The 14,917-nt window shown below is 59.6% G+C and overlaps 1 protein-coding gene across 1 annotated transcript; it reads left to right on the top strand.

Annotated features, from left to right (window-relative positions):
• The first annotated feature begins 2,941 nt into the window (after nucleotides 1-2,941).
• Nucleotides 2,942-14,121, top strand: DMAP1 (DNA methyltransferase 1 associated protein 1). Its single transcript, XM_031969252.1, is given in 11 exon segments — nucleotides 2,942-3,098; nucleotides 3,562-3,653; nucleotides 3,874-4,069; nucleotides 7,948-8,106; nucleotides 8,376-8,543; nucleotides 8,904-9,089; nucleotides 12,331-12,402; nucleotides 13,271-13,343; nucleotides 13,621-13,862; nucleotides 13,864-13,908; nucleotides 14,014-14,121. Coding segments are annotated over 11 exon segments (1,395 nt in total). The 5' UTR covers nucleotides 2,942-2,996; the 3' UTR covers nucleotides 14,074-14,121.
• Nucleotides 14,122-14,917: the final 796 nt, after the last annotated feature.

Below are 14,917 nucleotides of genomic sequence, written 5' to 3'. Positions count from 1 at the left end.
CCATGAAAAAAGCAATATAAAGATTGTTCTTTACTCCTTTTTTTCCCTTTTCCTCTTTCTTTGATATCTTTGGGGAATAAATCTAGCAGTGATATTTCTGGGTCAAAGGGTATACACATTTTAATAGGCTTTTGGGCGTGTGTTCCAAGATTTTTAATAGTTTTCTTCCTCTTGAGATCTTTGGCAATTTCAGTCTTTTTCTTTCATTTTCTCTAAGTGAGGAGAGTGACAGGGGAAAGTCACTCAATTTCTGATTCCTTTCCTTTTATTTGCAGATTCCCTAAGGGATGGACCTCAAAGTCCATTCTGTAGAATTCACTTTTCTATAACCTAAGTCCTGCCCAGGTGACTTCTTAGGAGAAAGGGCTGCTCCATCTGGATGTCAGTACTGTTTCCTTCAGGCTTTGTAGACCCCCATATACTCTATCATCCTACTCTGATTCCTCCTGGTCTTAATTTTCTGAGTAAACCCACCCAGTGACTTCCACTTTTTTATACCTCTATTTTTTCCACTTAGGGGGTGGGTAAGAGTTGAGTTCTGCTGCATGTTTCCATAGAATAATGGGAATGAAGGAAAGTGCAGAGGTTGTTGAACGAAACCGAAGCACCAGAAATAAGGAAATTGCTGAGTGAGTTTCAGGGCATAAACTTGTGAGTCACATTGTGTGGACCTGCTTAAATATAGGGCTGGGTAGGAAAGCAGGTGCTAAATGGTCCCAGAATGGATCGATCTTTTTTGTTATTAATTCCTAGGATTTTTATCCCTTTAACATTCTTAAGACTCTTTGCCTGTGGATACAGCCATAATAATTAACTTTTCTCTTGTTCATATTTCTCATGAGATTGGGAGGAAATGGGATTATGAGAACTCAAAAAGATAAAAAAAATTGTCCTTTACTTTTTGGTCACATGATCCCAGAGACACTTGAGATGTGGAATCTTAAATACTTTATGGACTTTGTAGATTTTATATGGAATTTCTCCATCTCTTCTGAATTTGCTGGTAGTACATAAAAAGGGTGTGATTTGTGTTGGCTTATTTTATATCTTGTTACATTGTGATACTTTGTAGAAGTTACTGCTTCAATTATTTTGATTGAATCTCTAGGGTTTTCTATGAAGACTTTTATATCATCTGCAAAAGAAAAAATGTTTCCTCTCTGCCTATGTTGGTTCTCTCAATTTCTTTTTCTTCTACTCTAGTGAGGATTTCTTGCACTATGGTAAGTGTTACTGGTAATAATGGAAATCCTCGCTTTACCTCTGATCTTATTAGAAAGGTCTCTAATAATTTCTATTACATATTTTCCTAGTTTCAAATACTATTTATCATATTGAGGAAATATCTATATATATTTATTCCTAAGTTTTTTAATCTGTTTTTAAAAAAGAAATGTTTGGTAGCAGAAGTGTCAAACACCTTGAGAGAAGTTAATATTTTTGTACCACATTAAAATATAATTAAGAAATGCTTTACAAAAGAAAAAAATACAATAAAAATGTTAATTTGTGGTTTCCTGGGTCAATATTTGGCACTATTTGTTGGTAGTGTTTTTTGTCAAGTTTTTTCCCCTAAAATTATTGATGCAATGATGTGGATTTTGATTATTTTGGTTATTAATATTTTCTATTGTATTTACAGTTGTGTCATTCTTGTATTCTGTATATAGTACTAAATACAGGTTGGTTTTTCTTTTTCCCAATAGAATGAATGGAGAAGTGGGAAGGAGAGAGTACCATTCTTTAAAATCCTAATGTTAACTCAATGGAATTGATAGAAACAGTGCTTAGTGCTTGGGTTCACACCTTTGGAGTTCACACCTTTGGGAGAATTCACACACTTGAGAGAGTTCACACATTGGCTCACGCATTGGAGTTCACAAGTCGGGAGACATCCAAGTTCACACCTCCCACATTCCCACTCTCTCAGCGGAGGAGTCAGCCTTTGGGTTCACACCTTTAAGAGATCCCATATAGAAGCTCTCAGTCTCAGCCAGGGTGAGTCCGGGAGACTGACAAGCTAGAGACTGCAGCCGGGCGGAAGGAAGGATTCGGGGCAGAACCGAGGTTCAGAGGGAGCTGGAGGCGACGAAGGACAAGCTGCAGGAGCTCTTGGAACCAAGCAGAGAGAGAGGCCTCCGGGAAAGCTACCCGGGCCATCTTGGAAGAGACAATAAAGGACCGTACTTTAACCCGTGGCTGCGTTTGAGGCGATTATTGCTTGGCCCCGAAACGAGGGCGGCCTGCAGAAGCCCCCAGGAACCTGCTCCCAGGGAACGACCGAATTAGACACAAGAAGGGAGCCCCACCGGTCCGCCGGCTTGCTTTGCTTTCCGTTCGTCCGTTTCTTTTATTTTCAGCCTGTTAGTTTCGCCACTTTGCCCGGAAGCCGCTCCTGGCGGAAGGGACTTTTAGCCGGCCCGAGGCGGGCCAGGAAGGCGGCGAGAGCCAAGGGTGGGGAAGGCCGGCCGCGGTGGGGAAGGCCGGCCGCGGTGGGGAAGGCCGGCCGCGGAAAGCCCGAGCGGACCAGGGAGGGTCCCTTCGGGGGGCGGCAGGCTCAGCGCTGCTGAGGGGAGACGGGAGCAAGCGTAAGACTATGAAGGCGGGAAAGAACCTTAAAGGCCAAACGCTGGACTTTGTCTCTGATCTGGGCGGTCATAGGGAGCCCCGCTTAGGAGCATGGGGGGCACCGCGAGTTCTCAGCCAACGTAGGGCGGCTTGGGGGACGGTGGCGGGGCGGAGCGCGCGCGAGCCCCGCCCCCTGCTTCTCGCGCAGCCGCCGCTGCCGCAAGCGGGTGCGCGCGCCACCGGACTCGGGAGCGCGCTCGTACCGGAAGTGGTCCGGCCGGGCCGGTTAGACGGTGACTCCGCACAGCCGGAAGTCGGAGCCTGCGGCGCCGGGAGGCGGCGGTGGCGGCGGCGGCGGCGGCGGCGGCGGGAGGAGGGAGGAGGAGGGGCCGGGGCCGAGCTCAGGCCCGAAGAGGCCGCCGGCCGCCATGGCGACAGGTGCCGACGTTCGCGACATTCTGGAGTTGGGCGGGCCCGAGGGCGACGCGCCGGGGCCCATCAGCAAGAAGGACATCATCAACCCGGACAAGGTGCGTCTGCGCTTGCGTGCTCGGACGGGGCGGGCGTCGAGGGGTGGGACCAAGGCTGCCTCCGGGCCGAATGCGCCTGCGTGATGTGGGACGGGCTAGCCCCTGGACGGGGCGGGGCCTTGTGCGCCTGCGCGCTGGGGTAGGGCGGGGCTGGGAGAAAGGGGCGTGGCTTCAGAGCATCCTCCTGGACCTGCCCCAGGCCTGCTGGTGAGGCAGGCTGCCCAGGGAGGTAGTGAGCTCCCCGTCCCTGCAGGGCTCCAAGCAGACGCAGGCTGCACCCCTCCTCAAATTGGGGCCAGTCTCCATGCCTTTTGAAGCCCCTTTCAGCTCCTGTGCAGGAGGGGCTGATGGCCAAGGTGGGCGGAGGTCAGGGGCGGGGGAGTCAGGCTGGAGGGAAAGGGGGTTCCCTGGCCCTGGGGTTCTCTGGCCTAGTCTCTCCACTTGAGTCTTGGTCCCTTCCTAGAAAAAGTCCAAGAAGTCGTCAGAGACGCTGACGTTCAAGAGGCCGGAGGGCATGCACCGAGAGGTCTACGCTCTGCTCTACTCAGACAAAAAGCAAGTGGATTGACCCCCTTCTGCCCCCCACTCCCACCCCTAACCCCCATCCCAGGCTTCGCGGCCGCCCCACTCCCCCGAGGGGCCCTGCCACCTGGGGCCTCTTGGTGGCCCCCACGGGGTGGGGCTGTCCTGGCCGGACCCACGGCCTTGTCGGGCAGCTGGGGGGGCAGGGTCGGCGGGCTCTCCCAGCGGGCTGTAACCCCCCCTTCCCTGGCAGGGATGCACCCCCCCTTCTCCCCAGCGATACAACCCAAGGCTATCGCACCGTGAAGGCCAAGCTGGGCTCCAAGAAGGTGCGGCCCTGGAAGTGGATGCCTTTCACCAACCCTGCCCGCAAGGACGGGGCCATGTTCTATCACTGGCGGCGCGCGGCCGAGGAGGGCAAGGACTATCCCTTTGCCAGGTTCAATAAGGTGAGGCTCCCCGCGGCGAGGCCCTGGGCCGGCAGAGGCGTCTCCTCCCAGGGAGGAAAGGTCACGGAGGGGCTGGTTTCTGAGGCCGGGGCTGGACCTCTGAGTGGGGGGAGGGAGCGTGGGGCTGGGCTGCTCAGTGATCTGCGGGGCCTGGCTTTTGGAAGCTGTTGGCGGGAAAGTCGTGTCACGTGAGAGGGCTGGTCTGCCACCCAGGGGCCTTCCCCACTGGGTCTTCTAGGAAGTGGCTAGAGCCACAGCTGGGAGGGAAGAGGGTCACCTTCCAGATCTCAGGGGCCATGGGGCCCAGCACTTTCATTTAGCAGTGGGAAGAATTGAACCCAGGATCTCAGCCTCCCCCACTGGTCCAGAAGATTGGTCTTGGACTAGGCAGGTAGGGCTGGAGAGAAGCGAGGTAGCGAGGCCCGAGGGGAGGCCGCTGTGGAGTTCAGGGAGTGCCCAGCTGGGCCAGAGGCTGGCAGAGAGTCAGTGAGAGCATGCCGTGCCCGGACAGGGAGGTCCCACTCAGGCCAGTTAACCTCCCGTTGCTCCTTGGCCCCTTGTCTATCCAAACTGTGCTTCTTGTCTCAGAAGGCATTGCGGCTGTTCACTAGAGCTCTCTCTTGGACCTTCCTCCTCCTCCTGTCCTGTCCTTCAGGCGCCTTTCCTCCTTCCCCAGCTCACATGGAGCGGGGCCACACTCCTGGCCCTGGCCCGTCCGTCCCCTTCCATCCTAACCGTCTCTCTCACTAGCCTTCACTTGCCTCTAAGCTCTTTCCTCGCTGCCAACGATGCTCGGTCTTCCCTGTCCCCACCTCCCTCTGCCCTTGGTGGATCAGCTCTCCCCTCTGCCTTCCCATTCACTTGAGAGCAGCTTCTTCTAGTCCTGGGGCTCCTTGTGGGGCTTTGATGCTGTGGATCCCCTGGAGACATTGCCTCTGGGGGCCTGTGACCCAGGCTCATCACTCCTCGGGCTCCATCCATCCAGCTCATGTTCATTGGGGCAATCCCCTCAGTCCTTCCCAGGGGACACATCTCATTTCCTGTATGTTACAGGCCTGCTGTCTGCTTTTGGGTGGTTGTTGAGCTAAAAATGATTTTTATGTTTTTAAAAATTTTACTTTTTCGCAAAGCAACTGGGATTAAGTGACATGACTCCGTGGTCTCCTTAGGGCCCCATCCATCTCTGAGCTCAGCAGTGAGGGAACCATCCCTGCCACTTTGCAGATGAACCCAAGCCCTCTGACTTCTAGCCCCCGTGTCGTGTGCCAGCCCCCGCCAGCTGGCAGAGCTGCTCTGCCTGGTGCCTTCATGGGGCAGGTTTAGTGTGTAATCTCTACCCCCTTGGGGGAGCAGCTGCCCAAAGACAGGCCAGCATCTGTTTGCTTTCAGCCAGCACCTGCTTCCTTTTAGGAGAGGCTGGTGGGATTATTGAGGGCCCACACTCAGGCACCTGGATGTGGACAGTGCTGGCAATCAGGGGAGGTCATCCAAGGCCCTAAATGGTGTTTTTTTTTTTTTTTTTTTTTTTTGTTAAGGATTTTTGTAGGATTGTCACATCCTAGTCATTTCCCAGTGTGCCCTTCCCTGCCCTACGGACTGACCTATTTCCTGTAACAGAACGCAGGTTGTTCACAGGGATCATCTGAATTCAGCCCTTTATGTTACTCTAGTCTCAGGCCTGCTGGTCTCCTGGTTCCTTTCTCTGCTCCATCTCTCAAGTCTACAAATCTTATTTTCTTTGACCATCTCTTCGTGACCATTCCGTCTTGTTCATGAACCAGAATTGGTTCTTTTCTTTCCCAGTATCCATTTGGTTTCCAGGTTTTTGCTGCTGCCAGGGCCTATTACTGGTGTGTTACAGGCAGGCAGTTGGTGAACAAGCATCGTTTGGGCATTTGTCGGGGATGTGCTGGCATGAGGGTGAGGGTGGGCTCAGCAAGACCCAGGACTACGCCCCGATTCCCCATGTGGGGGCAGGGCTCCAGAGGACTGGTGAGGAAGGACTGGTGCCCATTTTCTCCCTGCAGCTGTAGGCCGCGTGCTGTGAGAGACGGCACCCGTAGGCTGCCCTGCCCCTTTATTCGGAGGCTCCTTCTCCCTGGAAGCAGATTGGCGGTTATTGGGCCCTGAAGGAGCAGACACGGGTGCATAGAGGCTCTGAGCTTGCCTTCAGTTTCTGGAAAATTCTTGAGGGTCTTCTGAAGGGGGACGGATCAGAGGGAGTCACATGGCCTTCTTGGCCCTTGGTGCACCAGGTCACTAGGTGAGGGCCCTTCTGAGCACAGCGCTCACCTTGATTTCAGCAAGGCTCTGATGAAGGCCGGAGAATCTTCTTGTGGACTCAGTGGGGTCACCAAGGGGGTGGATGGCTCAGCGTCAGAGGGGCAAGCGCTCAGGGAAGGGCCAGGATCAGTGCTTGAGCCTGTGTGACATTTTGGAAAGGGACATAGGTGGCGCACAGCTAGGAGGGGAAGCTAAGCAGTGGAGGATCTGGCCAGACCCAAATCAGAGCTGGAAGCCGAGAGCCCCGGTTCATTAGGAATAAGTTTTGTTTGTGTGAGGCAGTTGATGGTAAGTGACTTGCTCAGGGTCACACAGCTAGGAAGTAAGTGTCTGAGGCTGGATTTGAACTCGAGGTCCTCCTGTCTTAAAGCCAGTGCCCTATCCACTGTGCCATCTAGCTGCCCTTTGATTAGGAATAAATAAAGTCTTATGCTTGGCTGCAAAATAATTAACTCCACAAGTTGTAAGATGGTGGAAGATAGGTTAGATATCAGTTATTCTGAAAAGGAGCTTGGAGTCTGAGTAGACCCTTGAGGCCAGGATGAATCAGCTGGGTGATGGGGCAGCCCAGGAGCTGATAGGACCTGGGGCTGCTCCAGGAGGAGATGAGACTCCCAGGCCCTCCTCTCTGGTCAGGCTCATGTGAAGGATTCGAGGGAGCAGCTGGGGAAGAGCAGGGAAACCCCGGGCTGCTGAGCCTGGACCAGAGAAGATTCTGGGGATCTCTTGGACTGGGCTGGACCAGAAGGCAGGGACTGCCCTGGGGGAGAGGCTAGGCCCCTTGTGAGGCCCCTTCCTATGCCCAGGTACCGGGACACCCTGGGTCGGCCCTGGCTGACTGAGAGTCCTGATGGCCATTCTCCGTCCTGCTTTCCGATCCTGTTTCTTTACTCTCCTGTCCTGGGAAGTCTGCCCTTCGTGGCTCCCTCGGTCCTGGCTGGGTGTGGGGCCTGCCTCACTGGGAGGTCCCTTCCTCAGCATTTCCCTCCTGGGACGAGTGGAAAGCTGCCATTGGCTGGATCTGGACCGGCATCGCACTCCCCTCTTCCAAGGGGGAAGAGTTCCCCTCTCGGCCCTGCCTTTATTTTTCATCTTTCCCATCCTGCCCCTTCTTGCCTTGGGCCCTGGGGCAGGGGGACTGTGCCCTGTGACCCAGCGTGGGACCAGGCTGAGCCCCGAGAAGGCCACTGTCTCCCCTGGGCGGCTCTGGAAAGGCTGCGCCTTCCCACTCCAGCCCGGCAAAAGAGGCTGGTCTCTCAGCCTCCTTCTGGGCCTCCCCTGCTTGCCCTCTGCTCAGTGTCCCCACTGTGGGTCTGGTCTGGCCCGGGTACCCTGGGAATGCCCACAGTGCCTTGTGCCCAGCCTATGCTGCCCCCTGCTGGTCCTGCCATGGCATGATCAGCTACTGCCCCCGGGAGAGAACCCTGGTCTGGCCCATGGCCACAGGGGGCTGGGGGTGGGGAGGGGGGCACTTGGGCCTTGACTCTGATGAGGCACGCTCTGCGACTCAGTCCTGGGGAGACAGGCAAAAGAGCCCGGGGGTTTGCCTCGTGGGGGGCAGATGGGCCCCTAACACCCATTTGTCTCCTGCCCAGGCCGTGCAGGTGCCAGTCTATTCAGAGCAGGAGTACCAGCTGTACCTCCACGATGACGCCTGGACCAAGGCAGAGACTGACCATCTCTTCGACCTGAGCCGTCGCTTTGACCTGCGCTTTGTGGTCATCCACGACCGCTATGACCACCAGCAGTTTAAGGTCAGTGGGGGGACTTGCTTTCCCTCCGCGTACCCTGGCTGGACCCTCAGAGCTGCGACACTTTCAGTCCGGTTGGCCCAATGAGGTGTGCCCGGACCTTGTCCTGGAGCTCCCCCCCCGCCCCCACAATGCCCCCTGCAGTTTTTGCCTCTGGCTCCGGCTTCTCTCCTCCTGCCCCCATCCTTGTACCCCCTATGCGGTAAGCCTAGTGTTCCTGTCCTACTAGGTCCCTTCCCCGACGCTCCTGACGTGTCCCTTCCCTATCCCAGAAGCGGTCGGTGGAGGACCTGAAGGAGCGGTACTACCACATCTGTGCCCGGCTGGCCAATGTCCGGGCCGTGCCGGGCACCGACCTCAAGGTGCCTGTGTTTGATGCCGGGCATGAGCGGCGGCGGAAGGAGCAGCTGGAGAGGCTCTACAACCGCACCCCCGAGCAGGTGAGGAGCCCCCCGCGAGGTGGCCGTGAGAGCCGCTCCCCCCGGTGCCCACAGACTCTCGGAGAGGAAGGGGGCGGCCCTGGCAGGCAGACGTGATGGAGCAAGCGCTCGCATGCTGGGGGGGGGTGATGGTTTTGGGGGGTAGAGCCCGGCCCCCTGCGTATCAGAGTCTGACACTGAAACGGCAAAACATGATCACGGGGCTGGCCTTTTCCCAAGGGGGCTGCCCCTTCCCCTTCAGTCTGTGAAATTCTGTGTCATGTGGCCTGTGGCGAGGGGGCAGCGGCCCGGCCTTCAGAGGCCTGGACCACAGGCTGTGGCCGCGGCTGGGCCTGCTCCTGGATCCGCCTGTCCCCGCAGGTGGCCGAGGAGGAGTACCTGGTCCAGGAGCTCCGCAAGATCGAGGCGCGCAAGAAGGAGCGCGAGAAGCGCAGCCAAGACCTGCAGAAGCTCATCACGGCAGCCGACACCACGGCGGAGCAGCGGCGCACTGAGCGCAAGGCCCCCAAGAAGAAGCTGCCGCAGAAGAAGGAGACAGAGAAACCGGTGAGTGCTGGGCAGGGGGTGGGGGCTGAGGGCGCCCACCTCCCACCCGTCCAGGGGCCAGAGGCCTGTCCTGCTGTGGTGCCCTCGGGTCCTCTGGCAGCTCTGGGAAGGAGGTGGCTCCCAGGGCAGGCAGGCAGGAGGGGACGGTCACCACAGAGTCCCCCCAGGACCTCAGACCTGAAAGCTGCTCTTGTCAGCCTCCCGGGGCGGGGATTTGAGGCCCTTCTCTGGCCAGCGGCTTTGCTGTTGGTCACATCTTGGACACCCTGGTACCAGAGGGACCCTCTCTCCCTGTCCCTGAGCTTGGGGGGGTCCCTAAAACCCCCAGGTCTGTCACAGCCTCGTTCTCCAGCCATGTACTTCTCACTGGGTGCTCCCCAGTCCTGGACTTGGGCTTGCTCAGCGTAGATCCCTGGGGTGCCGTCCTTGTTGCCAGCCCCTCGGCCTTGGCAGGCGTGGAGCGGTGCCCTGCGCTGGGTGCGGGCCCGTGCCAGCCGAACCGTGGTCCACAACAGAGACCTGGTGCTAGAGGGGTTCCCCTCATTTGTCAGAGAAGGAAATGCCGCCCCAGGTCCTGCGGGTGCCAGAACCAAGCCCGGCCCCGAGCCCTCTCCCTGATGCTCCTTGCTGAGCTTGGCATCCAGCCCACTCAGCATGGGCGGGCCTTGTCCGTGTCTCTCTGCTTCACTGCCTTCTGCTCGCGGTTCCTCTTTTCTGAAAAGGGAGTCGGGGCCTCAGCCACAAGCCAGCGCATTTTCTGGAGGGCCCCAGACCGCTCCCAGCAAGTCTCCCCAGCCTGGCCTCGCAGTGGCAGCTCTGCTCCCGTCCACCGGGCCTGTGGCCAAGACGCTCCCATCTTTCCAAGGGCTCTCGCCTGTCCTTGGGGCCTGCTGCTTCCAGGCTGCTGGGGGGCCTCTCCCCATCTATCTCCTCCTCTGTCTTGGGCTTCTCTCCCCCTTGGCCCTTTGGTTCCGTCCTCTTCCTCCAGAGACAAACAAATCTGTCCCATCTATCCCACCTCCATCCCTGCCGGTCTGCAGACGGTAATGGTAACAGGCTCCCTTTACTTCTGGGGACCCTCCCCAGAGGAGGGGAGCAGGCCAGCCCGTGTCTCTGCTCCTGCTTGAACAGAGCCCCCCTTCTCTCTGTCCTGCGTGGCTTTGCTCTGCAATCCCCCAGTCGGCAGGCACCCCGTTTCTGTCCCCCCACTCAGGGGCTCCTCACAGATGGAGAGATGCCGTGGGTCTCTGCCGCCTTTCCCAGGCGGTGCCTTCCCTGTTGCCCCTTAGAGACCCTGCACTGGCGCTGCCTGGGGGGTGTCGGGGCCACCCCGGGGCCTGGTTCCAGAGATCCGACCTCAGATGGGCTCCCGCTCCTGCTTTTTTTGTGACTCATGAGTGACGGGCCGCCCTTCCACAGGTGCCGTGGGCCTTCTGACCCCGGCCCGATCTCGCCCTGGAGCTGGGTGCTGGAGCCGGAGTTGCCCAGATTCTGTCCCCAAGGCCGAAAGTGCCGGGCTCCCAAGCTCTGGGGCTCCTGGCCCTTCCTCCTCCACCCCCTCCAGACCCTGCCTGCTTCCCCAGCGGGCACCGAGGGGCCTGTGAGTCAGAGCGTGTGCCTTGTTGCAGGCAGGAAACCTTGCTGAGGGTCGGTGCACCCATGGCCCGCTGTCCCGCGGCCTCGCCAACACTGACCCTGCTGTCTGGCCACAGGCGGCTCCTATCTGGGGGGAGAGCAGGGCCAGGTAGTGTCTGCGTGGTAGCCTCTTAGAACTGCCCTCCTTACCGAAGGCCCATCACAGGCCAGCCCGTCTGAGGAAAGCCTCCCTGGGTGGATGCCCTTGCTGGAAGCAGGGGGTCCAGGGAGAGCCAGGGTAGGTCCTGGCTGTGCCTCTTACCTCCTCACCTGCCCAGCGGGCACAGGCTGGGAGGTCCCTGTGCAGCTACACAGGATGAGGCCTCCTGGGCCTCCTCTGCTGTCCTGAGCTGCTCACTTTCCTTGGGAGTCTGTTAATCCGTGAGTGGGCTCCTCAGCTTCCACTCTGAACCGGGGGGATCAGCTGTCCCCCAAACCTGGGCACTCGGCCTACCCCGAGAGGCTTCTGCCACGCTCCCACTAGCTACCTGCCCCTGCCTGGGGTACTTGTGTCCCTGACTGGTTCTCCTTGCAAAGTCTTGGCCCCGTGTCTTACACGGTGCCGCTGCCCCGGGCGTCCCTGCTGTCCGGGGTCCGGGTCCCAGGGTCGGGCAGGCTCTCAGCAGTGAGCTCCCTTGCTTGACTTGTCACCTTTCCAGGAGGCAGCAGGGGGGAAGGGAATGGAACGGTCACCTTTTTCCTACAAGCTCCTTTCCTTTATTCTTAGTTTGCTCATCTGTAAAATGAGTAAGTTTGGGTCGTTTTGAGAGGTAAACTGAGGCTTGATGTGAGGGAAAAGTAAGGATGAGATCTGCCTGGCGATAGAAAGGGGACCTCCCGAGGGGGAAGGTTTCTCTTGTAGACACTGTGGGGTCTGAGTTCCAGAGCTGGGAAAGACCCAAGAGGGCACCTCACGTTCAGCACCCCCCCCCCCCTTACAGAGGAGGAATGGAGCCCTGAAGTGGGGAAGGGGTTTGGTGAGAAGGGGCAGACCTGCGGTTCTCCCTTCAGCCTCGGAGGCCATTCCCCCTGAAGGGGTCCCGGCAGAGCCGGCTGATCAGGCAGGTGGGGCAGGGACTAGAGTGCTGGGCATGGAGTCAGGAAGGCCCCGTTCAGATCAGGCACGTACTAGCGGTGTGACTTTAGGCAAGTCATTTAACACACCTGCCTCAGTTTTCTCAAGTGTGGAATGGGGACAGTGACAGCACCTACCTCCCAGGGTGGTTGTGAGGATCAAATGAGAGAATGAGAAAATGCCTCGGACATGTTGGCCCCCTCGGTTGGCTGCGGAGGGTCCTTTGGTGGCTGGCCCTGGCCCTGCACAGCCCTCCCCACCCCAGCTGGCCCTGTTGCCCTATCCAGGGGGCAGAAAACTCGAGTGGATTTTTTGGGGGAGGCAACACGAGGGTGTTTCCACTTGCTCCTAAAGGGTTGGGACAGAGGAGCAAGCTGTGATGTGATGAGAATTCCCCAACAGCTCCCACAGGGCTGAGCAACTGGGACATGGTCTGTCTGGTCCCTGGAGCCCGGCCTTCTCCGTGGGGGTCCCGCTGCTCCGGGGCCTTACCCCGTCCACCTGACCCTGGCTCTCCTTGCTTCCTTTCAGGCTGTCCCAGAGACAGCTGGCATCAAGTTTCCCGACTTCAAGTCTGCGGGAGTCACGCTTCGCAGTCAGAGGGTAAGTCCCGCTCTGGGTCCCCGCGCCAGCTCTTGGCCCCATCCACATCTTCCCGGGTCTGCTTAGTTGTGGGCGGCCGTGGCCGGGCCGTGGGCCGGGCGCTGCCTCACCGTGGCTGGCCTTGGGACCCCTACCCGGCGGTGGCCTCTGGTGGCCTCGGTCACGGGGCCCAGCCTTGCCGAGGGGGTGAGGGATGGACTCCTCATTTCAGGCTGATAACGTTTCACAGAGAACAGACCACCTTCATCCATCTTGGAGATGGACGGCTCGCTCGCTAAATGCAGAGCTAGGATCAGTGGGCCCTGCCACATAAATCATAACATTTTCTTAATGACGGTGAAATTAGAATATACTCTGCTCCTTGGCCAATGGAGTCTGCCCGGCTGCCCGCCAGCTGCCAGGTGGAACCAGGAGATAGAAGAGGGGGTGGCAGGCTTGCAGGGCTGAGACAGAGCCTGCAGGGGGCCCGGCCCAGGTCTGACTGGGAGATGAGGGCCAGGCTGGCCCCTCTCCCTGTTTGTCCCTGGCACGGCCACCTGCCCTGGCCCTCTGGCCGCTCTCCTCCTGGGGAGCCTTGGCTCAGGCCCTTTCTGGATTGCCTTCTGCTTGCTGGCTCTGCCCCTGCCCGGCTGGGTGGCACCGGCTCTGGGACTTCCGGGCCTTGTCCGGGCTTTGGTTCTTGCTGGTGTGCTCTTCTCATCCCCTGGGCTCTGAGGTGCCCCTTGGCCCTCTGGCCCCCCCCCCCCCCCCTGCACAGAAGCCCTGATGAAGGGTCAGAGTCTGTGCCCGATGACACAGGGACTTTGTCCGGGGCCCGGGCGGGGGGAGGGGCGGCCGGGGAGGAGACTGAGCAGAGCCTCTGGTGCAGATGAAGCTCCCGAGCTCCGTGGGCCAGAAGAAGATCAAGGCTTTGGAGCAGATGCTTCTGGAGCTGGGAGTGGGTGAGTCTGGGCTGGGGGTCATGGGGGGGGGGGGGGGAGAAGATGAAGGGAGGAGGAGGACAAAGGAAGAGGCCCCTGGACAAGCTAGGGTGGGCCAGTAAGGAGGTGGGGAGCTCTGGGAAGAAGTACCGGTGTGCTGGGTGAGGCGAGAGGGGCCTTGGAGAAGGCTCCGGGCATCCCAGTGGCCCACCGGCACAGCGTGGGTGGGGCGGGAACCCGGGAGACGCGGGGAGCAGCTGGCCGCGGCCCCGCCCCTCAGCCCCCGCCCGCCCCCCAGAGCTGAGCCCCACGCCCACGGAGGAGCTGGTGCAGATGTTCAACGAGCTGCGGAGCGACCTGGTGCTGCTGTACGAGCTGAAGCAGGCCTGCGCCAACTGCGAGTACGAGCTGCAGATGCTGCGCCACCGCCACGAGGCCCTGGCCCGCGTGGGGCCCCTGGGCGGGGCGCCCCCGCCGCCGCCCCCGCCCAGCGCCGAGCCCGCGGCCCTGCCGGGAGACGGGCCCGGCCCCGAGCTGCCCAAGGGCGCTCATCGACGTCGTCGGCGCCCCGCTCACGCCCAACTCGGTGAGCACGGCCTCCCGGGGCCAGCGCGGCTCGGGGGCTCGGGCCGGCCGGAGCCCGGGCCCCCCGCGGCTCACGCCCCTCTCCCCCCTCCCCTTCTTCCCGCAGAGGAAGCGGCGGGAATCGGCCTCGAGCTCCTCGTCGGTGAAGAAGGCCAAGAAGCCGTGAAGCCGCGAGGCCCGAGCTGGGCCGGGGGCCTGCCGGGAGGGGGAGGGGGAGGGGGGAGGGGCCGGGCTGGCGCTGTGCGGGAGGGGGGGCTCCGGGCGGACTCCAAGACTGCTGTTGGGCGGGGCCTGTGTAAATAGAGCAGCTGCTGCTTGGCCGCCCTCCGCTGCTTTCTCACTCTTTCTTCTGTCGGGGCGGGCTGGGGGTGTGCCCATGTCCCCCCTCCCCCCGCCGGCGCGCCGCACCCCCCTCGCCCCACACGGCCAAACAGGGGCCTCGCCTCATTTCCCCCAGACTTTTATTCTCTGTGGCACATTCACAGCGGGTGGGGTTGACAGACACAGTGATGGGGGGACGGGGGAGGGAGAGGGGCTACTCTGTCCTGGAGTCCAGGGAAGGGACAACCACACGCCATGCACTATGGGGAGGGTGGAGATCACCGGGAGCTTGGGCCCCCACCCCTTCAATGGAGCGCCCTGTGCCAGAGGAGGGGGAGGGGAGTGTGAGGTCTGACCCGACCTCCCTGGGACCCCCAGGGGAAGGGCCTAATACTGGGACTGAGCTGGCCCGGGGGGGAGTAGAGATGCACCCACTCCCAGGAAGGGGCCCAAGGCTGGCCGGCCTGCCTGCCCAGCTGCCCCACGCCCTGCCTTCCCTGGGGTGGCCGGCTCTGCTCCGCGGGCTCAGGAGCCGCCCCCCCTCCAGCTGTCCAGCCCCAGGGCCCCCTCAGAATGGGGACCCATGGGTGGGCAGACAGGTGGGCAGGTAGTGAGAACAGATTAGGGGTGGTGGGAAGGGGGTTTGCTCTCCTTGCCTCCAGATGCCCTGGGCAGGGGGCTGGGGGCTG

Source organism: Sarcophilus harrisii, chromosome 4, assembly GCF_902635505.1.
Source record: "Sarcophilus harrisii chromosome 4, mSarHar1.11, whole genome shotgun sequence".
Classification (NCBI taxonomy): domain Eukaryota; kingdom Metazoa; phylum Chordata; class Mammalia; order Dasyuromorphia; family Dasyuridae; genus Sarcophilus; species Sarcophilus harrisii.
Note: the sequence above shows the minus strand (reverse complement) of the source record. Positions and strands in the feature narration are given on the sequence as shown.